The 24,501-nt window shown below is 43.9% G+C and overlaps 1 protein-coding gene and 1 non-coding gene across 2 annotated transcripts; one reads left to right on the top strand and one right to left on the bottom strand.

Moving 5' to 3' along the window:
• Positions 1–11,589: 11,589 nt before the first annotated feature.
• Positions 11,590–11,663, bottom strand: TRNAI-GAU. The gene has a single exon. It is a non-coding gene; the product is annotated as a tRNA-Ile (tRNA).
• Positions 11,664–12,528: 865 nt separating this feature from the next.
• LOC115083710 (gastrula zinc finger protein XlCGF57.1-like) lies at positions 12,529–16,247 on the top strand. The gene is made up of 2 exons (XM_029587692.1): positions 12,529–12,583; positions 14,000–16,247. Exon 2 carries the CDS (start codon positions 14,299–14,301, stop codon positions 15,952–15,954), a length of 1,656 nt encoding a protein of 551 aa, XP_029443552.1. The 5' UTR covers positions 12,529–12,583; positions 14,000–14,298; the 3' UTR covers positions 15,955–16,247.
• The last annotated feature ends 8,254 nt before the right edge of the window (positions 16,248–24,501 follow it).

Raw genomic sequence — 24,501 nt, 5'->3', positions numbered from 1 at the left:
CAGCTACGGTGGTGGCTGCAGACCAACCATATGATCTGGGGTTCAAGACTCTCCTCTCCAACCTGGACCCTACTCACCACAGATGCCAGTCTACGAGGATGGGGAGCACACTGCGAGGAGTTAACTGCCCAAGGGCAGTGGAACGCAGAAGAGGCGGGATGGAACATCAATCGCCTGGAAGCGCGGGCAGTCAGACTAGCCTATCTGCAATTCGCTCACAGACTTCGAAACAAAGCGGTCAGAGTAATGTCGGACAACGCCACAACAGTGGCCTACATCAACCGACAGGGAAGAACCAGAAGCCAACAAGTGTCTCTAGAAATAGACCCCCTGATGGCGTGGGCAGAAGCAAATCTACAAGAGATCTCCGCCGTCCACATCGCAGGGAAAGACAACATCGCGGCGGACTACCTCAGCAGGGAAAGTCTAGATCCAGGAGAATGGAGGCTGTCAGCCGCAGCCTTCCAAATGATGGTGAATCATTGGGGAACACCAGACATGGACCTTCTGGCAAACAGATCCAATGCCCAAGTGCCCAGATACTTCAGCCGCAGGCGGGAACCACAGTCCCAAGGGATCGATGCCCTGGTACAGACCTGGCCACCGGGGACCCTACTATACGCCTTCCCGCCGTGGCCCCTCTTGGGCACAATCATTCAGACCTCTCCGAGGACTGTCCCTCCGCTTTTTAACCTTAAAGACGGTGTTCTTGCTGGCTGTTTGTTCAGCCTGCCGCATCTCTGAACTACAAGCACTGTCCTGCCGTGAGCCATTCCTCAGGCTCATCCCGGGAGTCATCCAACTACGCACGGTTCCCTCCTTCCTCCCCTAAGTATTTATTTATTTATTTATTTATTTATGGTTTTTATATACCGGAGCTCCTGTATACAATACATATCGCTCCGGTTCACAGAGAACAGTAATAATTACTGCCGGGTGGCAGTTTACATGGAACAGTTTACAAGGAACAGTTTACAAGGAACAGTTAACATGGCCATTTACATGGAACAAATCAGAATACTCGATCTAAGTAATAAGAAGACAGGAACTAATTAGTCTCAACTTTAAACATATAAATAAGGCAATTTATAATCTTGGATAAATAAGGCAGTACATTAGAACCAAAGGGCAGGGGTTGTTATATCTTCTAGTTCTTAGCTCTCTGGGAAAGCTTGCAGGAAGAGCCAAGTCTTTAGTTTCGCCTTAAAAGTAGTGTGGCACGGCTCAAGGCGGAGGTCTGGTGGTAGGGAATTCCAGAGGGACGGGCCCGCAGTTGATAGAGCGCGTTTTCTTAGGGAGGATTTGCGGGCTGGGTAATCATTCTATTTTGATATGCTCTTCTAGTCGGCTTATCTGAAGTATGTAGTTGCAGTTTGAAGGTTAAGTTGAGTGGGGATAAGCTGTGAAGTGCCTTATGCATCATCATGCTGCTTTTGAACTGTATTCTGTATTTAATGGGGAGCCAGTGGAGGTGCTGGAGGATCGGGGTGATGTGGTCTTTTTTTTTGGCGTTGGTGAGTATTCTTGCTGTGGAGTTTAGTACCATCTGGAGGGGTTTGGTGGAGCAGGCGGGGAGTCCCAGCAAAAGAGAGTTGCAATAGTCCAGTTTCGGGAGAATGATGGCTTGGAGTACTGTGCGGAAATCTCTGTAGCGTAGAAGTGGCTTTAGTTTCTTTAAAACTTGTAATTTAAAGAAGCATTCTTTGGTGGTGTTGTTGATGAAATTATTGAGGCTGAATCTGTCGTCTAGTATTACACCCAGATCTCTGAAGTAGTCTCACACTTCCATCTTAACCAGACCATCTTGCTACCAACGACGGATGGCTTGAAGAATCCGGAAGAGGCCCGTAGTCTACGCCACCTCAACATCGGCAGACTCCTATCCAGATACCTGGAAATGTCAGAGCCCGTACGAAAGATGGACCACCTTTTCATCCTTCACAGCGGAAAGAGACGAGGGGAGGCGGCCTCGCGGGCTACCATTGCCCGCTGGATCAAGGAAGTCATTAGGGCGGACTACATAGAAGCTGGCAAGCCACCACCTCTACAAGTCAAGGCCCAGGCAGTATCCTGGGCAGAAACTAGAATGCTGTCGCCTGCCAAGATCTGCAGGGCAGCAACATGGTCCTCCATCCATACCTTCTCCAGATTCTACTGTCTGGATGTCCAGGCTCGGAAGGACACGGCATTTGCAAGGGCAATTCTAAGTGGACCACGGGCAGCCTCCCACCCGGTTCGGGAGTAGCTTTTATACATCCCATTGGTCCTGAGTCCATCTGCTACACGCTAGGAAATGGAGAAATTACTTACCTGATAATTTTGTTTTCCTTAGTGTAGACAGATGGACTCAGTATCTCACCCTTGGCTGCCGTTATGCATGGTCTTCCAAATGATTCAAGGGTAAGCCATGTTTTGTTTACCTAGGGCATCCACCCTGCCGGGTGTCGACGCTTTCTGGTTGAGTACACTGGCGGTCTCCAGCTATAGTCAGTCAGCCAGTTCAAGTTAATCATGTTAATCAAGTTTTAACGTTTAACCAAGTTATGAAATTATTTGTTAATCAATTAGTCAGTCACACATATATCCACAATCTTTTCAAGGAGAATACTGAAGACCTGCATTTCCTGCAGGGGTATATGTACTAGGGGCTGACGTCAGATTGAAATCTGATCCGTCTCCAACTGCTAACAGGAGTACACTATACCCATTGGTCCTAAGTCCATCTGTCTACACTAAGGAAAACAAAATTATCAGGTAAGTAATTTCTCCACTATGTGAGTTTTGGGTGATGGTGCTGTTTAGATTTGGGTTTGATACAAAGGTGCTGGGAGTGTTTTCTGCAGGGTTTTGATACTTCCCAGAGTGCCCGGTACAGGAGGGAGTTAACTCTCCAGATTCTCTCTTTCTTTCATCCTCAGCCCGACCTGTCTCTGATGCCGACTACATCGAATAGAAAGGGAAAGTCTTAATCTCGCCCGTCTCCCATGGATGTTCCTGTCGAGCTGATGGATGGTTTTATGGGTTCTGGGACTTCAGTGGAGCCCAGGAAGGGGTTTCTACCTTCTCCAGAGCCAGATCCCTCCTCGGTGCAGCCTCTGGCAGAGCCCCCGGGGTCAGAGGAGGGGGCAGGGCTGGCTCTGGATCCCCTGCAGCCCAGGACTTTGGGCTCTCTGTGGATGGTTCTGGTGCGGCTGGAAGCCACAATGAGCAGCAAGTTGGAAAGGATTCAAGGGGAAATCTCCTCGCTGGAGCTGCGCTCAGGGACCCAGGAGAAGAAAATCTCTGCTCAGGCGAAGCGGCTGCAGGCGCTGGAGAACAAGGTGGGACGTTTACTCTCAAACTCTTCTGAGTAAGTTCTGGATAAGATTTCACTTAGAAGGAAAATTAAGAAGTTAGAAAATGTTGTGAGAAGAGAAATAATTTAGACTTATCAGCTTTCCCAAGGGAGATATTTCCCCAGGAGCGATGATTCGGGGCAGTTTCCTCCCCTGTGATTTCAGGAAGGGGAGGGGTGTAAAAGTGACCTGGCTTAGAACTCAACTAAAAATGACTTAAGGATGCAAAATAATTTGTTCAAATTCTTCTCTTCTTTAAATTTGTGGTTCAGCAACAAGAGTCTGAAAATCTTTTTAGATTTAATTTTCATCAGAAAGGGAATTTGGTTACCAAATAATGGATCTCATCTTCTTTGATCTATCGCTGCTTTTGACACATGGATCTACTCCTCGATTGTACTGATTGGGGTGGGAGTGAGCCCTTTATCCTGTGGCGGAGTTGGACCTACGAGACTGACGCCGACAGCAGGCGAACGCGCCCTCTAGCGGGTCAGGCTGGAGCTTCGCCTATACCAGTGTCCTACCCTGCAGGTTGAGCCCTGGGGCTCTGGCAGCAGGATTTGGATGGCTCCTTAGGGCAGTAGAGAGGGCACGCCGGGGACAGGACAGGCAGGCAGCAAGCTGGAGGTACTGGGGGGGGAGGGGGGGGGGCAGGCAAACACATGTGGTCAAGTCTAGGCCCATATCTGTGCATTTTCTTAGCATCAAATTGCAATTCCCAGACCCTAGCCCATTCATCAAGCTTCGCTAGATCCCTCCTCCATGTTTTCCACTCCTTTCTGGCTGTGTACTCTGTTGTTCTCTTGTAGTTTATGAACGTAAACCTTTTCAGTTACTTCTTTAGAAACCCATTGTTGCGCCCGTCAGTCGCAGACAGCTGCGCCCTCTGTGTCTTACCTCTTTTTTTTTCTCTCTCCTCTCCTCTGGGCAAGATGGCTGCCTCTGCCTCTCCTCGCCGACCTCTCCGGCATCCCCAGACCAGCCTGGGTGATTGCGTTCGCCATTTTTACACTTAGGGCGAGCGCAGTCACCCTCCCCTTTGAATATGTCACGGTGGGAACTGCAGGGGCATCCCTACCTCATGATGTCACTACCTCCAGGTACTTAGCCTCTGATCTCCAATCCAGCTACGAGTTAGCAAGGATTCTGCTCCAGCTAATTTCGACCACATTCAGAGACTCTCTGCTCTGCGTTCTCGCTACTATTAACCCTCCGGGGTTACGCTGTTCCAGCAAGGACAATCAAGGCACCTGCTCCTTGGGGGACTTGCTTTGCTCCTGTCTACTCTCCAGGTTACCCAACTTCTTCAAGGACTCCCAAGGTACCTGCTCCCCGGGGGGGCCTTGCTTTATTCCTGTCTACTCCCTGGGTCAACCTGCTCCTATAAGGATATCTTGGCTCCTGCACTCCGGGCCTTGCCTCATCTCTACCTTCGCGCTGCGGAGGTCATATCTCCTACACCTTACTAGCCTTCGTGAGTATTCATATTCTTCAGTTTCTCTCTGCCTTGTCTCACCACAGAATAGATTCTTGCCGCACTCCACTCTGTGGACCACTACCGGATCTACCACCACTAGCTACGTCATCTGTGACTGGGTTGTCGGCCTGCCCCGCTCTGCGGACCACTACTGGGTCTACCACCACTAGCTACGTTATCTGTGACTGGGTTCTCGGCCTGCCCTGCTCCGTGGACCACTACCGGACCCCCTCACTTCCTGGCTTCAGGCGAGACCTTCTCCCTACTTGATCAAACATGGTACCTGGCCTGAACTCTCCAATCTGAGACAAACGCTTTTGGCTGAAGAGCGCTGCCTGCTCCGCTGGCATTGCTGTATAATAAAGCTTCCATTCTCTCTGTGTTCATTTTTGTAGAGAAGGCCTATTGCTATATTTTCCCCATGGGGCTCCTCCCTGTGGGAGGAGTCATCAATATAGCAACTAAGGGTCTACAACCATGTCAAACCCACAACACCCATAGTGGCCTCTCTTTCCTCTAATTACTTTCCTAAGAAAGAGATTAATTGTTCTTATATTTCCTTTTAGTTTTGTCCATTGCTCTTTTACTTCCCCTAGATTTTCCCATCCGGCTAATGACTCCTTCAGATACTCCCCCCATTTCAACAGAGTTAGTTTTCCTGACATCTTGGAACCTTGCCTTTCAATGAACCTTCATCTCCTCTGCTCTAATACTGAACCTCACCAGTGAACATTGGCTCCCAGAAGGTTATCTACTCCATCATCAGAATTCCTGTCCCCCGTTGGTAAGGACCAGGTCCGGTACTGTCCCCTCCTTTGTAGGTTCTGTTACCGGCTGACAGAGCAGTTCTCCAGGCAGAGACTCCAGGCTCTCCCTCCTCCTAGAAGACACCGCAGCCAGGATGTCCCAAACCACATCCGGCAGCCTGAAATCTCCTGGCAATGGTGCTTCCCTTTTCAGAGCAGTTTTGTGAATCTCCTCCATTAAATTTCTCTCCATCTCCTCTGTCTGGGATGGAGGTCTGTGCCTGACACTAATATAAACAGATACTCCAGTCTCTATTTCCAGATTAACCCACAGTGCCTCCTTCTCACCTCGTGTGCCCTGTAATTAGGTTGCTTTAATATTCATCTTTATATATAGTGCCACGCCTCTTCACTTCCTTCCCGAAGAAATAGTAGTCCAGTATAACGATATCCCAGTCATGGTTTTCCATTTACCAGGTGTCCGTGACAGCCACTGCATCCAAATCAGCTTCTTCCATGACTCCCTCTAGATCCAGGACTTTATTTCCCATACACAATTTCACAGATTTCCAGATGTTGCTCTCTTTCCCATTTTTATACAGTATTTCATGTTTTACTTACCGTCAGGGGTTTATTCTCCCATCCCTGACCATCCTCTCCTGGTTTTCAATTCCATCTTATGCTGATGATTCCCAGATTTACCTCGACACCAGGAATCCAGTCCCAAATCTCAGCTTCTTATCTGACATCGCTGCCTGGATGTCCCTCCACCACCTTAAACTCAACGGGGCCCAGACAGAGCTCCTCATCTTTCTCTCCAAACCCAGGTCCCCTCTTCCTCCCCTCTTCCTGTCTTACTCTGGACAGCACTGCCATCCTCCCAGTCCCCTTAACCCATAACCATGCGGTCATCTTCCTCTCCTCTCTCTCTCCTTCTCTACACACATCCATAGCACTGCTAAAATGAGTCATTTCTTCCTCTATAACATCACCAACATTCATCCCTTCCTTTCTGAACCCTTATCCGCTCTCTCATCTCCTCCCGCTTACACCAATGCTGCCTGCTCCTCACAGCTCTCTCAGTGAGCCCTCTCTCTCTCCCCTCCAATCCATCCAAAATTCAGCTGCGTGACTTCTCTCACCACGGTCCCTGCACCCAGATAACCCCTCTTCTCACCTCACTACATTGTCGCCTTATCCATTCCCAGTTCAAGCTCCTCTTACTCACCTACAAGATCCTTCCCCCTGCAGCTCCTCACTCCCTCTCCTCTCTTATCTCTCCCTGTACCCCTCCTCGTGCACTCCCCTCATCATGCAGGTCCCTCCTACCTGTGCCCTTCTCCTCTGTCCTCAATTCCTGACTCCCTGCTTTCCTCCTGCCTGCATCGTGTGCTTGGAATAGACTTCATGAGCTGCTGCCTCAGGCTCCCTCTCTCGCCTGATTTATATCCCATCTAAATACCCAACTTTTTGGGGCTGCTTTTAATTCTTAACCCCTGATTATCCCCCTGACAGTCTGTATTTTTTTTTTGTAAATAACACTTTATTGTGGATATAATATAGCCTGATAGCCAGGAATACAGGAAAAGAAACATCCAAATAGTTAAAATGTAATTTCAGTAAATGTACAGACAGCATGTACCCATGAAATTTTCACATTTCAAATAAGACCCCTTCTAATCCTCCCCCCATACCGCCACCCCTTAATTACCCTAACATTATTCCTGACACTAATCCTTTCAAATGGGTCAGAGAAAATTCAGCCCGTCCACTTTTCGAAAGCCAACCATCCAGTAGAATATTTCGTCAGAGCATCACGTCGTCTGGCAGTGTTTTTTTTTTCTCCAGGTACTGAACTCTTTGCAATTTATCTATCACCTGGCCAACATTTCCGCTGTGCAGCCACCAGCATTGTGGCCACAACTACACAAAACAAGAGGTAAGGGCTGTTGAGCATCATTTTAAATCCGGGCACATGTCCCGTGTCGTAGGAATCGACGCGTCCCGCAATGCCGTCCGTCAGCTGCTTACGTTCACCCCGAAACTCACGTATTTTTGGGCATGTCTGCCACGCGTGCCCTTAGCAGAGCATTGCCTCCAGCACGTAGGACCTCAGCTTGAAAGCCGGTGAGCCGCCCTGGATGTCGTCGTTCTCCCGTGCCCACAGACGGCTAGCCATGTCTGGATCGTCTTTTTTTTTTTTTTTTTGTGTAAGAGCTGATGCGATTTGGAAATTAATTTCACCATTTTATCTGCCCATTATACAGTACCCTTCAAAAAAGAGATCGACCTTTCCTGCAAGTCTCTCGGAATCTCATCTGTAGGCAAGAAATGCTTCAGCTGGGCGTAAGCTAGAGACTCCTTTTGCATCCAAACCAAAAGGGGCCAGTAGGACAAGAGAAAGAAGTCACCACCCAAACGTGCGAGCCCTTTCTCTTCCCATCTGCGAAAAATATGATTATTCAGTCCCTGCTGGGAATTCAGCTAAATTAGCGAATCGGGGGGGAATCCTGAACACGCCACCTTGCCCCCGATCTCCTGCCTTTTCTGATCAAGTTTCCGCATGGGAATTGAACCAGGATATTGTTTGTGGTGTTCTAATCTGCTCAATTCCTGTATTAGAGTAAGGTGTGTTTTCCCTTTCTCCTTTTTATGAAAGGAGCCCAACCCCCATCAAAATTCCCCTTTCCTACCGTGTAGCCAGATGGACCCAGGACCAATGGATTATCTGCTCCCCTGCTAGCATATGGGAGACGGAGTCAGATTTCAAAACTGACATCAACCTAGATCCACCCCTGCAGTGACCTCAGCCATTCAGTATCTCTCCATCTCCTTAGCAGATGCGGACATTATCCCACACACTAGAATAGTGTTAAGTATTACAGCAAAGAAGAAACAAAATTTACCTTAAGAACATAAGAAATTGCCATGCTGGGTCAGACCAAGGGTCCATCAAGCCCAGCATCCTGTTTCCAACAGAGGCCAATCCAGGCCATAAGAACCTGGCAAGTACCCAAAAACTAAGTCTATCCCATGCTACTGTTGCTAATAATAGCAGTGGCTATTCCCTAAGTAAACTTGATTAATAGCCATTAATGGACTTCTCCTCCAAGAACTTATCCAAACCTTTTTTGAACCCAGCTACACTAACTGCACTAACCACATCCTCTGGCAACAAATTCCAGAGCTTTATTGTGCATTGAGTGAAAAAGAATTTTCTCTGATTAGTCCTAAATGTGCTACTTAAAGAAGATCGAGCCCCGCTCTCCTGTGGTGAAACCTAAGGGTCCCTCCCCCAGTCGAGAATTCCTGAGGTGATTTCCGATATCCCTCAGTGGTGAGCCTTGGTCCAGTAGCTGGTTCCCAGCGTGGACGTAGCCTCCAGGGTGCTGAAAGGCAGCGGGTGCAAAACAGAGCATGGCGGTGAAGGTAAAACCCTCTCACCCCGCAGCTGGAGGCAGTCCCAGCACTCGATCGGTAAGCAGGAAACTTTAAATTCAGGTCTCCGCAGCTCGGATTTCCGTACCGATCTGATTTACTTCCCAGCGAGGTAAAAGGGAGCACCGATCGGGTTGAGCAGCCCTGGTTGGGCTAGGCCCTGATCCGGGGCAGGGGTCCACGTGGAGACCCTCGGGTGCGCCATTTTACGCGTGGGGGTGTCGGCACCATCTTCCATTTATTTATTTATTTATTTATTTATTTAAGGGTTTCTTATATACCGAGGCACGTTTGCAAAACATCACCTCGGTTCACAATGTAACATAACTTAGCAACAAGCTTTACAATAATAATAATAATATTAATAACTTAGCAACAAGCTTTACAATAATAACATTAACAGGTAGCGGTTAATAGGGCAGGGGATGATAATACGAGATATATATACAAATGTACATGTTAGTTTAAACAATAAAGTTATATAAAGCAATCAGGATAATCAGCAGGGTGAAGTGATAGATGGAAGGGGAAGATGAGGAGAAGACCTAAAGAGGTTGGGAGGAGGGGAGAGAAGATAGAAAGGGCGAGGGTCAATTGGGTAGGGAGAGAAAAAAGAAAGGGCGAGGGTCAGGTGGGCGGTCGGTTGGGCGGTCATGTCGCTTTCAGGCCTTCCCAGACCAAAATAGGGGATAAGCCTGCAGATTCATTCAGAAAAATATACTCTTCTAAATCCCTTCTAATCCGCATACTATACCCCACATCCTTAAGACAGTCATTCAACTTCCAAAATCTCCTGCCAGATTCTCTTTCTAAAGAGGAAATTTCCCACCAAATGGGTGCATGATCTAACCCATGTAATACATTTCAGACCTACATGTGCGAGGCACTAAATCCTTAGCTATTAGGAAAAAATCTATCCTGGAATATGAATTATGTGGATGAGAATAAAAAGTGTAGTTTCTACTAGAAGGGAACATGAGGCACCAAATATCAATCAGTTGCCAGTGGTTCATTAATTTTTTGAGAGATATCCTATCCCTCTTGCCCCCCTCCAACATTACCAGAGGAAGTATCCAACAATGGCGACCTAGTGATGATAAAATCCCCCGCTATTACAATGCTTCCCCCAGCATAGGCCTCTAGCTTTACATTAATCTCATCAAACAATGCTTTTTGAGCTGTATATGGGCACTAAATACTACTAAGATGTACCTACTATTGTTTATATCCATGTGGAGTATTATATAGCGACCATTTGGATCTTTGTAGTCGCCAACACTTGAACCGCGGCTTGACTGGTGAATAAAATCCCAACTCCACTATACCTACTACCTGGTGCAATAGAAGCAAAAAATTGTTGGGGGAAACGGCGCGTGGCCAGTAATCGTTCGTCCCTGCGATGCAAATGTCTCTTGAATGAACGCTACTGACGCTTGTAGCCGATTCACCTCTCAAAACGGCATTTGGCACTTAAAAGGGGAATTTAACCCTTTACATTAATAGAAACAAATTTTACATTAGCCATATATCAATCCCCGCCTCCCCTTCCCAACCAACAGAAAAATAAAACCTCCCTTGTTCCTCGCGCCCACCTCTTCCACTTGCGGCTTTATCCGGCACCCCTAAACTTACTCAGCACTGAACTAACTTGACACACAGTTGTCCCTCCCAACAACCCCACCCTAATCTTAAAATACCCGTCCAACCCATATAATTAAAGTCCTATTGGAAACCCCGTCTACTAAACCTGTAGACCCCCTTCTGAAGGGAGGAGTGAGCCACCCGTCCCCCCTCCTCTTCCACTATAATATACACATCAGTTCCTACCTCCTACCACCTCCCGTCTTAAACAATTAACCAACCATATACCTAAAATTACCTCAAAACAACCCACATTCAAATAACGGTGATAAATATCTTTTAGCGTCCAGATAATAAATCTAGCAAAACTCTTGTCAGGCCAATAACCAGCCTGCCTGTCTCCTTATACCGCTCTGCCCCTCCTATCCCCTGCCAGGAAGTTCTCTCCTTCTTCTCTTTAGTGTAAAATACCAGCTCATGTCCTTCCCAGGAGAACGGGCCCGACTTCCTGCCACGTCTTTCATCAGGAAACTATGTAAGCAGGCAATAATGTCTCTAGGGGGCGTTCCCCCAGAGCCCAGTGAGCCCTTTCTGTTACTGCCTCTGGCTGTTTATTCTCCGTTCCAGGCTGCGCCACTGTGCAGAGAAGCGCGGAGCAAATCCATTGCACCACTTGGCATAATCTGGTGTTCCCCGGGAGCCCCTGAATCCGTATGTTAGATCATCGCCACCTATTCTCCAAGTCCTCCGTTTTTAATGCCACTTCCTTACCTTGTTGCGTGAGTTCAGCCACTTCTGCAGTGGTAGAGGGTAAATTAGTCCCTGGTCTTCGACGAGGGCCTCCTGCGTCTTCCACCCGCTTCTCCGAATTGCAGGAAATCTGAACGGAGGTTGGCTGTAGTCGCACACAGTTCTTCTTTTATAGAAACGACGGCAGAAGAAGACCAAACGGCCCATCCAGTCTGCCCAGCAAGCTTCGCACTTTTTTTTTCTCATACTTATAAATGCAATTTGGCCAGTACGGGGATCAAACCCGCGACCTTGGCATTATCAGCACCACGCTCTAACCAACTGAGCTAACCGGCCATAAAAAGCTTGACTAGTACCCACTTTCAGTCTCCTTCCCAATTTCTCCAAAGCAACAATAGAACCTGCGGCAGCTAGGGGTCCTGGAGGACAGTGCTTTTAGTGCAGAGCCACTGGGAAGTGCTATCTGCTTTTAAAGTGCGGATAGCTTGCTTAAGATCAAGGAACCGATTATCAAAGTCCTTCTTTTTTTTTTTGTTAAGAGCATCCGCAGTTCCGCTGCCGCTGGGAAGCACGGTGTCTTCCGCTGCTGCGGGTAGGCCGCATACCTCGATCCATTCGCATCAGACCAGAATTGTTTCAGATCCAGCTGCTTTTTCTTGCAGGTCATGTTCACGGTAATTGCAGGGCTGCTACTGAATATTTCACACTTTAAAACCTGGAGGTAGGTAGGGATAAATGCTGAAAAACCCGGGAAGAGGAACCCAGAGCGAAGCTCAGACGTCCATTAGAGATCAGTGATGTCACTTCCTGAGCCTCATTCATTTTTAATCATTTTCTTAAAAACTCAAGTCTCTCTTGCCCTCTCTCTCTGTGTTGATTAGTTTGTAAGCTCTCCTGAGCAGGGACCATCTTTTGTACTTTTTTGTGCAGCACTGTTTTTGTTGAGGAGCGCTATATAAGTGCTAGGTAATAGTAGTGATACTGTCAGAGACCTCATTACCTTTTGACACCAAAGAAAAGTTATTAGGGGATAGGGCACCTTACACTTGTACTTTTAGGGCCCGATCTCAAGAAGATTAAAGCCAGCTGAGCCCCTCCACGTGTCCCTGAGTGTTTCTGGTTTGTGTTTCAGGTGCCGGTGACATTCGAGGACCTCACTGTCTCTTTCTCCCAGGAGGAAGGGGGTTGTTTAGATGAAGGACAGAAGGAGCTTTACAGGGATGTGAAGGAGAATTATGAGACCCTGAGCTCTGAGGGTAAAGATTGCATTATCTCTATTTTTAGTAAATACAGGGGATGTTGTACTAAAAGTCATTTTTTCCTGGGTCAGTTCCATACCAGAGATTTGCAAACAGGGCTGGATTTAGCAATAGGTGCATGAGGCCTTTGCTCTCTCCCTCTCCCCTCCCCATACCTGCTCCTCTCTCCCTATCCCCTCCCCATGCCTGCTCCTCTCTCCCTCTCCCCTCCCCATGCCTGCTTCTCTCTCCTTCTCCCCTCCCCTCCCCATGCCTGATCCCCTCATCCTCTTTTTTTCCCCCCATCCCTGACATCTCCTCTCTGTGTTGATACCTGAGATCACTTTTTCTCAATTAAAAAAAAAGTGAATTATGCAGACACACAAGTTTGGAAAACTACTTTTATTTATATAATGTAATAGAAAAGATGGAATTGTTAGGGATGTGAGAGATTTTTAAGTGATCTGTGCTTTAGATATAGACATGCTATTGTATTTTAAATGTGGTTTCTTATTATTTTAATTTGTTATTGTAATCTGCTTCATATGGCAGGTCCACTATAAGCAGATGATAATAAATTATTTAAAAAATATAATAGTAGATAAGTCCAAAGGGTCCAGACCCACAGGAATCCTAAAGGAGGGACCTGTGTGATCTCCAGCGTTCCTGTATTCCCACAGCTTTATTGCTGCTCAGATAAAAATGTCACATCATTAGTGGCGGGGTAGGTATGATCCCAACTTCTCTGTTAAAGGATTATTACTGGCTCCCTGTGCAGAGTCGCTCTTAGGTGAAACTGATGGTGATATTCAGAAATAAAGTGTTTGATGTCTTCTAAGTTAGGAGATTATGAGCCACCGATATCATTGAGGGCTGAAGGGACAGGGATGCTTCTGTTCCCTCTGCTCGTGCGTACTGATTGCTACTAACACGTAAGGGAGCCTTTCCTTCCTCCACATCTTTTATATGGAAAGCTTCTCCAGTGTGATTTTAAAATAATTCAGAAAGGGTTTGAAAACTTAATTTTGTAAAGATGTTTTTAATTTATCCATTTAATGTAATGTTGTTTTATTTGTAATTGAATGTGCAGGTATCTTTGTAACCCAGCCTGAGCAATTGCTTTGAAGGTAGCCTGAGCAATTGCTTAGAAGGTAGCTTTGAAGGTAGCAATTGCTTTGAAGGTAGGGTATACATTTTATAAGTATAAAATAAATGCTATACAGTATGGTAACGTGAACAAGACGCTCTATAAAGACATCACACAGGAGTTTTCACAGGCATCTCCTAAAGCTTCTGCTAAATTACAGAATTCTCTAATATCAGAGATCCCATGCAGTCATTGTGTAATCCTTCAAGAAGTCTGATTCCATGTCCTTGGTAGCTTTCCATTCTGTGGTCACTGATACATGATTAATTCCTTCTTTTTATATCCAGTAGACAATGAGATCATACAGGAAGCGAAGGAGGAGGAGAATAGAGAACAATACCCTATACTACTGGCACTTACACTAAGACCATCAGGAATTGTCTGTGAAAATCTTTCCCAGAGGATTGAGGGGGAAGACACTAGCCAAAGTAATCAGGAATTGGAGAAGCAGCAATGCGACCCTGCAAGAGATTCACTGGATGGAGTCACTGCATGTGACAGAAGTCACAGAGATGTCATAGGCATCCCTGAGCACCAGAAACATCTGAGAGCAGAGAGATCCTTCCTGAGTAATAACATTGATCAAATGACTTTTACTCTCCATCAAATAGAGGAGAAAGGGAAGAAATCCTTTCACTGTGAGACCTGTGGGAAAACCTTTGATAGAAAATGTCATTTTGTATTGCACCAGAAGTCCCACACACGTGTGAAACCTTTTCCATGTTCTCATTGTGGAAAATGTTTCAAGCAGAAGGTAACCCTGAAATTACACCAGAAAATCCATACTCAAGGGAACACTTTTACTTGTATTGAATGTAAGAAAAACTTTTCTAGCAGGGAATCCTTAGTAATACACCAAAGAACACACACAGGTAAGAGACCCTCTCATTGCCCTCAAGATAGGGAATCTTACAGCTCTGAGTTCTCTTTATTAAATTACCAAAAAATGGAGACAGAAGCGAGAACATTTTCATGTTCTGCAAGTGGAGACAACATCATTCAAAAGCAAGACCTAATAATAAACCAAACAGAGAGAGAAGAAGAATTATTCATGTGTACTGGTAGTGACGGAAACTTCTATCCGAAAGAAAACTTCACAGGACAACTACCATTGCAACCAGGAGAGAGAATAATTTCAGGTAATGAATGCAATAAAAGTTTAGGTGAGGGGAAAGTCATTTCAAGCTTTGGAAAAAAACATATTGTTGAGAGACTGTCGTCTTGCTTTCAGCCTGAAAAATGTTTCAGTAGGAAGGCAGATGTCCCACAACAGAAGAAAATCCCTAAAGTAAAAAGTCAGTTTATATGTTCTGAGTGTGGTAAAAGCTTTAGGCAGAAGTGCAACCTCATAATCCACCAGCGCATTCACATTGGAATCAAGCCGTTTAGATGTAGTGAGTGTGGTAAAAGTTTCAGTCAGACAGGAACCTTCAAACGCCACCAGAGAATCCACACAGGAATCAAGCCATTTCCATGCTCTGAGTGTGATAAATTCTTTAGGACAAAGGGAGCACTCAAAATCCATCAGAGAAGGCATACAGGAGAGAAACCATTTCCATGCTCTGAGTGTGATAAATGCTTTAAGACACAGGGAGACACCAAAAGGCATCAGAAAATCCACACAGGAGAGAAGCTATTTCCATGTAGTGAATGTGGTAAAAGTTTCAGTTACAAGACATCTCTCGTATGGCATCACAGAATCCACACTGGAGTGATGCCATTTCCATGCTCTGAGTGTGATAAATGCTTTAGGGCAAAGGGAGAACTCACACTCCATCAGAAAATCCACACAGGAGAGAAACCATTTACATGTATTGAGTGTGGTAAAGGTTTTATTCAGAAAGGACACTTCAAATACCACCAGAGAATCCACACAGGAGAAAAACCATTTACATGTAGTGAATGTGGGAAAAGTTTCAGTCAGAAAGGACCCTTCAAATGCCACCAGAGAATTCACACAGGAGAGAAACCATTTACGTGTATTGAGTGTGGTAAAGGTTTTATTCGGAAAGGAAACTTCAAATACCACCAGAGCATCCACACAGGAGAAAAACCGTTTACATGTAGTGAGTGTGGGAAAAGTTTCATTCGGAAAGGAACCTTCAAATACCACCAGAGAATTCACACAGGAGAAAAACCATTTACGTGTAATGAGTGTGGGAAAAGTTTTGGTCAGAAAGGAAACCTCACCCGGCATCAGAAAATCCACATTGGAGTGAAACCAAGTCCTTATAATTTTTGAGGCAAAATCTTCAGAACGAAAGAAGAAACTGCAAGTCACCAGAGAAGCCACCTAGGAGTCAAATGCAATTCATGCACTCTTTTAAAGTTTTGAAATTGTAGACTGGACTGATAAGGATCTTAAATTGTTGGCTGCAAGAACAATAAAACTATCAGGCAGGCCAATGCAGACTAGTGGGTTATGCATCTCTATCAGCAGTTGGAGATGGAGCAAAGCTGACATCACGGTATATATACCTCTGCACTGACAGCCTGCCAGTAATCTCTGCATCAGCAGATGGTGGACGTGCACCTCCCTACTGAGGATTGCTTGTAGTAAAAAAAAAAAAAAAGGGGGTGGGGGGGGGGAGAAAAAAGTTGAAGGAGAAAAGAAGCTTAGCACCACTTAGGCTCCTGAGGTGACACCGGGGGGATCCTTCCCTCTTAGGGCTGAGCTCAGGTAAAGGAAAGTTTTGTTTTCTTTAATCGCCTATATTGAACAATAACGAAATAAAACAAAACAATTTCAGTAGAATGCAATACAATTTCTAGATATGCACATTCACAGAAACATGAAAATCTTTTTCCATCTTTTATAATTCTATCCCTTGATGCCCCCACTCCTCTCAGCTCATCCCCTCCCTACAATATCAGCGTACAAAGCCCTTAGTTATTGTTCAGTATTTGATCAGAATGTCATAGAGAGCATTTGTTTCTTAGGCCTCCATGACTGAAATGATATCCTTTTAACCTTTCCTTGTCCCCTCTCCCATCCCCCTCCCCTTCTCCATAAATGACTTTTATATCAACCACTAAAGACTCAACACTTAACAAACTAAAGAACTCAGATCTTCGATACTCAGCTTCTAGCACGCAGTGAGAAACCCTGCCACACTCCTAGAAATGTCCTCCGTCTCACAAATGTATTATGACAAGCTGGTTTTGCCAGTGCCAGAAGAAAGGTCTGTCCATATCTTTCCTAACCAATAGAATTGATTTCTTCCTCACAAGAACTCTTTTTTTTTTCCTTAGCACAAAACTGTAATTGTGATAGAGCATAATCAAAAAAAGATAAGATTTATATCACAGGACACTTTATGACCACCAACTTGACTTAAAATCTTTTTGGACTCAGGTGGTTGTTTTTTTATCACAGGACCATCCCAGAATCCATGTAGAAAGATCCCGGAGCTGTCCTACGTTTTTGGCAGGTGCCTGCGACCATTATAGACGGGCCTTGTAAGCGCTAATAGGAGTGATGCAAGCCCTATGCAAGAACCTAACAAACATCTCTCTCAGGTCTACATTTCCTGTAAGGCCTCGTATCCTTTTCAAGCATTTCCATAAGATGTCTTCAGACAGGATGAAGGCAATTCTCTGCTCCATGTTACCACCAAATCGCTACAAGAATTAGATTTGTCTGTGTTCTGAAAAGCTTTCTGAAGTTTTGAAATGGAGACACCCCCCCATATCTCCTCCCCTAACAATAATTGCTCGAATTTACAGAATAGACTGGGATCAAACTGAGGTCTCTATAATTCCTAGGTAATGTCTTGGTTGCAAATAAGCAAAGTAGTCTGAGTGAAAGCATGCTGGTCCTTTCATTTCTGAAATGTCAAAATCCCCATCCTTGGATCCTAACAGGCATTTTATCTGTGTAAATCCCCAGTTTGGTCCAATTTTAAAAAGTCTTAGCCTGCTCTCCTCCCGGGAAATCTGTATGGACAAAAAGGCGGAGACTTCTGTGCTGGAGCTATTAAAACACTTCCCTTAACTTCTTTAGCCAGTTTGCTTCTGTCAGCATGTTAAGTATAACACAGGGGGGAGATGTTATGACTGACTCCATCCTAGCGCCGGCATTAACAAAAGATAGAAAACAACCTATCCCTCAGGGTTCTGGCCAGACAGGCATCATTATATATTTTCAAATTTGGAAGGGCCAATCACACCCATCCCATTCCATCTTCAACCATTATTTTTTTAATTAATATGTTCTTTATTGACCATTTAAACATTACATTGTAATAAACACATCACAATCATCACAGTAAGTAACAGTGGTCAAAGACTTTTGGTTAATATCTATTTGTAACACCCCCACCCACCCCCTCTCTTCATGTTCAAAATAACCTTACAGTGATTATAAGGTAATGCAATATGATATGATAAAGCCAACTGGTACATTTTAATAATAAAATAAAGAAATATATATATATATATATATATATATATATATATATATATATATATATATATATATAAATAAAAATGTACGTGAAGTTTTTCATTTTCTAATGCTTTGTGTAAGGAGATTGGAAAGCGACAATCTACCTTCTGTCATGCTGTCATAATAAAGTCTACCATTAAGTCTCTCCGCTTTATATATTTGAATTCTGTAGCCATGTCCTCATGTATCTCCAGACTAATTGAAATGCCTTGAGTTTATCTAATTTCACTGCTGACAGTAGAGCCATCTGATATTGGTTATAAAGCCTATGAATCACAGAAGGTATAGTAGGGAGCAAAGGCTGTTTCCACGCCTTTGCAATTTTGCTCCTTGCTGCTATAAAGACTTGAGAGCAAACGTTTTGGGTATGGATATCAAGACCTGGGATTGGAATGTTTAACAGGGCATTTCTGAGATCCACAGTTCCTATACCGTCTATTAATTTGGCTAGCCACTTAAATCTCCTTCCAAAAAAGGGATCACATTTGGGCAGTGCCACCATATATATATATAAAGTCTCCCTTTTGACCGCAGTTCCTCCAACACATATTTGAGGCCATTGGATACATGTCATGAAGTTTAACTGGAGTGATATGCCAGGGATAGAGAAATTTATAGCAGTGGTCTTGTGTTTTAGCAGAAATCGAGGCCTTTGCTGTCACCTGGAACACCATAATCCCAGTCAGCGTTTTCCAATTCTTCTCCCAGATCTTGATTCCATACCTGTATGTGAGAGAATGTATATGGAGTATGGGTATTCAAACGTGTATATATCTTAGAAGTGATACCTCTCATCTTATCTGAGTGTTCACAATAATTTTTCAGCATGGATTTTGACAACCTTAAAGATTTTGCTTTAATCAGGGATATTCAAAAGTGCTTAACCTGGGCATATTCCAAGAAGTGCCCTGAAACCAAAGTATATGTATCTGACAAAACTGCTCCGTCTATTATGCTACCGTCTTTTAATAGTTGCTCCATTTGGAAAAGCCCATGCGCTATCCATTCTTTTAAAGTATGAAGATCCCATGCCTCCAAGAAAGTTAGTATTATGGAATAGTTGAGAGAGGTGGAAATAGTCAGAGGGTCCTACTAATTTTGTTTTCCATTGTGACCATACTTTCAAAGTGTTGACTAAAGGAAAGGAAATATATACCAGCGGTCTTGCTGTGCATCTAGGTTGCCAAGGTGTCACTTCTAATGGCATTGCCGCTACTTGTATCTGTTCCAAACGTACCCATTGTTTAATTTCAACCTTGTAGTACAGATCTACTAATGCTCTGAGCTGCTCTGCTGCAAAATACCAATGTAAATTTGGTGCCTCCCAACCCTCCAGCGCTCCTGGGAAGGAATAATACTGCTCGAGCTACCCTTGGGGGCCTTTTTTTTCCAGATGAAGCTGTATATTTTTTTCTGCCATTGTTTCAATATGGTGGCAGATATGTGAATGGGTATTGTAGAGAAAAAATATAGTAAACGAGGTAACATTTTCATCTTGATGATCGCTATTCGACCCAGCCAAGAGAAGTGTTCCCTGCTTCAAGAATTTAGACTTTTTAAAAAAATTTTCCTCCAAAGTGGTATATAATTTAGAGCAAAAAGATTGGCAATATCTGGTCCAATTTGAATTCCCAGATATTTAATAGACAATTTTGCCCACCGAAATGGATAATCATGTTTAATTCTAGCTATAGCTGTTCCAGGAAGATTGATATTCAAGAGCTCAGACTTTTCATAATTTACCTTGAAACTATATGGAATTGTTCTAATTCTTTCATCACATCCACGAGAGACCTCTTCGGCTCTGTCAGTGTAAAAAGGATGTCATCGGCAAACAATGACAATTTGAAGTGTAGAGTCTAGATCTTTACCCCATTGATGTTAGCTGATAAACGAACCTTCATCGCGAAGGGGTCTAGAAATAGAGCAAATATCATGGGGGACAGTGGACTACCTTGCCTAGTGCGCGTTGTATATTAAAACTAGGGCCATATCCTCCATTCATCTTTACCCGTGCTTTTGGCAGATCACACAATCACCGAAACTATAGCTAACAAGCTATGCCCTTCAATTACAAAAAAACCACACCAGAATTCCTCCAAAAGACAGCCCTGGTTCTCCTCAGAACTAAGAAAGCTCAAACTCCAACTAAGACAAAATGAGGCTAAATGGCGCAAAAACCCAGGAACCAACACCCTTTCAATCTACAAATCATCTCTGCACCAATACAAATCAAGCACCCTAAGATCCAAGAGGGACTATTACGCCTCGAAGATACATGACCTGGTATTCGATGCCAAAGCCCTCTTCAGCTATGTAGCCAACCTCACACAATTAAACCAACCAGAGATTCCACATGACCAAGCTCAATCGAAAGCGGAAGAATTAGCTCTATTCTTCAGCAACAAAATCAACACTCTTCTATCTCAGCTCCCCACCAACCATACTGTTCCACTAACCACTCGTCAACCCTCAATCAACTACACTCAGTTAGAAGAACTTGACACAACTTCATCCATGGAGATCCAAGGAATTCTAAGGAAAATGAAACCTTCCTCCCACCCTTCAGATCACATCCCAGCTAAACTACTACTATCAATTCCAGATTCTATCGCCAAAACACTGGCAGATATCATAAACTGCTCCCTCACTCAAGGACTCTACCCGGACAACCTCAAACTAGCCTCACTCAAACCCCTTCTCAAAAAACCAAATCTGGACCCAAACGATCCTAACAACTTTAGACCTATAGCCAACCTCCCCTTCATAGCCAAGATAATGGAAAAATTGGTAAACTCCCGACTCTCAAACTACCTTGAAGACAATAACCTACTTTTCCCATCACAATACGGATTCCGTAAAACCTTAAGCACGGAAGCCCTTCTCATCTCTATGACCGACCACATCATCCTAGGCTTAGACAAAGGACAATCCTTCCTTCTGATCCTACTCGACCTTTCGTCTGCATTTGACACGGTCAATCACTCTCTTCTCATCAACCAACTAACAGCCATAGGTATCTCGGGCACCGCCCTATCTTGGTTTAGAACCTTCCTCAGCAACAGAGGATATAAGGTTAAGATTCATAATAAAGAATCCTCTCTTCACCCTGCGTCAGTAGGAGTCCCTCAGGGCTCATCCCTGTCTCCTACCTTGTTTAACATTTATCTGTTACCTTTATGTAAACTTCTCACTGACCTCAATCTCAAACACTTCCTCTACGCTGACGATATTCAGGTCCTGATCCCCATCAAGGAGTCACTCGCAAAAACACTGTCTCACTGGGAAACCTGCCTCCAAAATATCAAACAGCTTCTCACAAGTCTCAACCTTATACTAAATTCTTCAAAAACGGAACTTCTACTCATCACACCAGAAAACAGCTCCCTCACACCCACTCATCCAGCCTTACCAAATACTACACAAGTGAGAGACCTAGGAGTTCTAATTGACAATCACCTAAACCTGAAAGCGAACATCAACAAAACCACCAGAGACTGCTTTTATAAGCTCCAAGTGCTGAAAAGAATACGGCCTCTCTTCCACACACATGACTTCAGAACGATTCTACAATCAATCATTTTCGCAAAGCTGGACTATTGTAACTCCATCATGCTTGGTCTCCCTTCTTCACACACCAAACCATTGCAAATGGTCCAAAATGCCTCCGCCCGTATACTCACTAACACCAGGAGAAGAGAACACATAACCCCTATCCTGATGGGCCTCCACTGGCTGCCTATCCACTTCAGAATAATCTACAAGACCATTCTCACCATTTTCAAAAACATCCATCAATTAGCCCCAATCGATCTCCATATCCCCCTCCGATTACACTACTCAACAAGACCGACAAGAGATGCTTACAAAGGATCTCTTCAAGTACCTCCAGCCAAAACTACCAGACACATCACGCTTAGAGATCGGGCCTTCTCCACAGCTGGTCCAACTTTATGGAACGCCATTCCCCCGGATCTTAGAATGGAACCCAGCATCTCAACATTCAAGAAAAGACTCAAGACGTGGCTGTTCACGCAGGCCTTTCCTAACTCCAACATTACTTAACCTCCTCCAATCAACATTCTTCGCTAGTAATAGCATTAATAGCCAATCAACATTCTTCGCTAGTATTAGCATTAATAGCCACCTCTTATAATGTTATTATATATATATATATATATAATTATTTAATCTTCATTTTCCTTCTTACTCCTAGTTTTTGATTCCCTGTTACATGTAACTGCTTTTCTGCACCATTGTTCAAATTGTAAAGTTTATTGCACCCCTGTTTCTTGTGAACCAGCATGATGGGACTACTGTCTTGAATGTTGGTATATAAAAAAACTTAAATAAATAAAATAAATAAATAAATATAGTTTCATAATCCATTGTTGGAAAAAGCTTCCAAATCGCAATTTTTGTAATATTTTAAAGAGAAATGACCAATGGACAAGGTCAAAAGCCTTTTCAGCATCAATTGACAATAAAGTGGTAGGAATATGTTTATGCTGAACCCAGTCAATTAAGTCCACTACTTTCTTATATTATCACTTGTCATTCTGGAGGGTATAAATCCTACTTGATCATTATTGACTAGTTGAGGGATAATTATTTTTAGTCGTTCAGCTAATATCCTCGCCAGGAATTTGAGGTCAGATTTATCAAAGAGATGGGTCGATAAGAGCCACAGTTAGTAAGGTCTCTACCTGGTTTTGCCAGCATTGTAATTCCTGCTACATTTGCGTAGGTTGCTAATGAATTGTCTTCTCTCAGGGAATTAAACATTCCAGTAAGAGAGGAGTACTTAATGTGTGGACTAACTTTTTATAGTAATTACCGGTTAAACCGTCTAATCCAGGAGATTTACCAGGTTTTAACGCTTTTATAGCTTGTCTCACCTTGGATTCCTGGATGGGTCTATCCAGAAGAGATTGTTGTTTGAGAGTTAATTCCATTAAGGGTAGGTTTTCCAAATAGGCATCTATCTCTGTCTCTTGAATATTATCCTGTTTGTACAGAGTGGCATAAAAATCAGTAAAGCAATTTCAAATTTCCTCAGAGGAAGTGACAGTGTATCCCATTGTATCTTGAATTTTAGCAATGTTATTTTGAGCCAACACGGCTCTCAATCGCCTGACCAGTAGATGCCCAGCCTTGTTTCCCCCCTCATAAAATTGCTGTTTGGTTAACTCCATGGCAAAAGCTACAGTCCTGATGTTCAAGGTCTGTAGTTCTGCCTTAGCCTCATTTAGTCATCGCAATATTGAAGTATTTTGAGTTGTCATATGTTAAGAACATAAGAAAATGCCATACTGGGTCAGACCAAGGGTCCATCAAGCCCAGCATCCTGTTTCCAACAGTGGCCAATCCAGGCCATAAGAACCTGGCAAGTACCCAAAAACTAAGTCTATTCCATGTTACCATTGCTAATGGCAGTGGCTATTCTCTAAGTGAACTTAATAGCAGGTAATGGACTTCTCCTCCAAGAACTTATCCAATCCTTTTTTAAACACAGCTATACCAACTGCACTAACCACATCCTCTGGCAACAAATTCCAGAGTTTAATTGTGCATTGAGTAAAAAAGAACTTTCTCCGATTAGTTTTAAATGTGCCCCATGCTAACTTCATGGAGTGCCCCCTAGTCTTTCTATTATCCGAAAGAGTAAATAACTGATTCATATCAACCCGTTCTAGACCTCTCATAATTTTAAACATCTCTATCATATCCCCCCTCAGCCGTCTCTTCTCCAAGCTGAAAAGTCCTAACCTCTTTAGTCTTTCCTCATAGGGGAGCTGTTCCATTCCCCTTATCATTTTGGTAACCCTTCTCTGTACCTTCTCCATCGCAATTATATCTTTTTTGAGATGCGGTGACCAGAATTGTACACAGTATTCAAGGTGCGGTCTCACCATGGAGCGATACAGAGGCATTATGACATTTTCCGTTTTATTCACCATTCCCTTTCTAATAATTCCCAGCATTCTGTTTGCTTTTTTGACTGCCATACTGAACCAACGATTTCAATGTGTTATCCACTATGACGCCTAGATATCTTTCTTGGGTTGCAGCACCTAATATGGAACCCAACATTGTGTAATTATAGCATGGGTTATTTTTCCCTATATGCATCACCTTGCACTTATCCACATTAAATTTCATCTGCCATTTGGATGCCCAATTTTCCAGTCTCACAAGGTCTTCCTGCAATTTATCACAATCTGCTTGTGATTTAACTACTCTGAACAATTTTGTGTCATCTGCAAATTTGATTATCTCACTCGTCGTATTTCTTTCCAGATCATTTATAAATATATTGAAAAGTAAGGGTCCCAATACAGA

Source organism: Rhinatrema bivittatum, chromosome 2, assembly GCF_901001135.1.
Source record: "Rhinatrema bivittatum chromosome 2, aRhiBiv1.1, whole genome shotgun sequence".
Taxonomy (NCBI): Eukaryota; Metazoa; Chordata; class Amphibia; order Gymnophiona; family Rhinatrematidae; genus Rhinatrema; species Rhinatrema bivittatum.
Note: the sequence above shows the minus strand (reverse complement) of the source record. Positions and strands in the feature narration are given on the sequence as shown.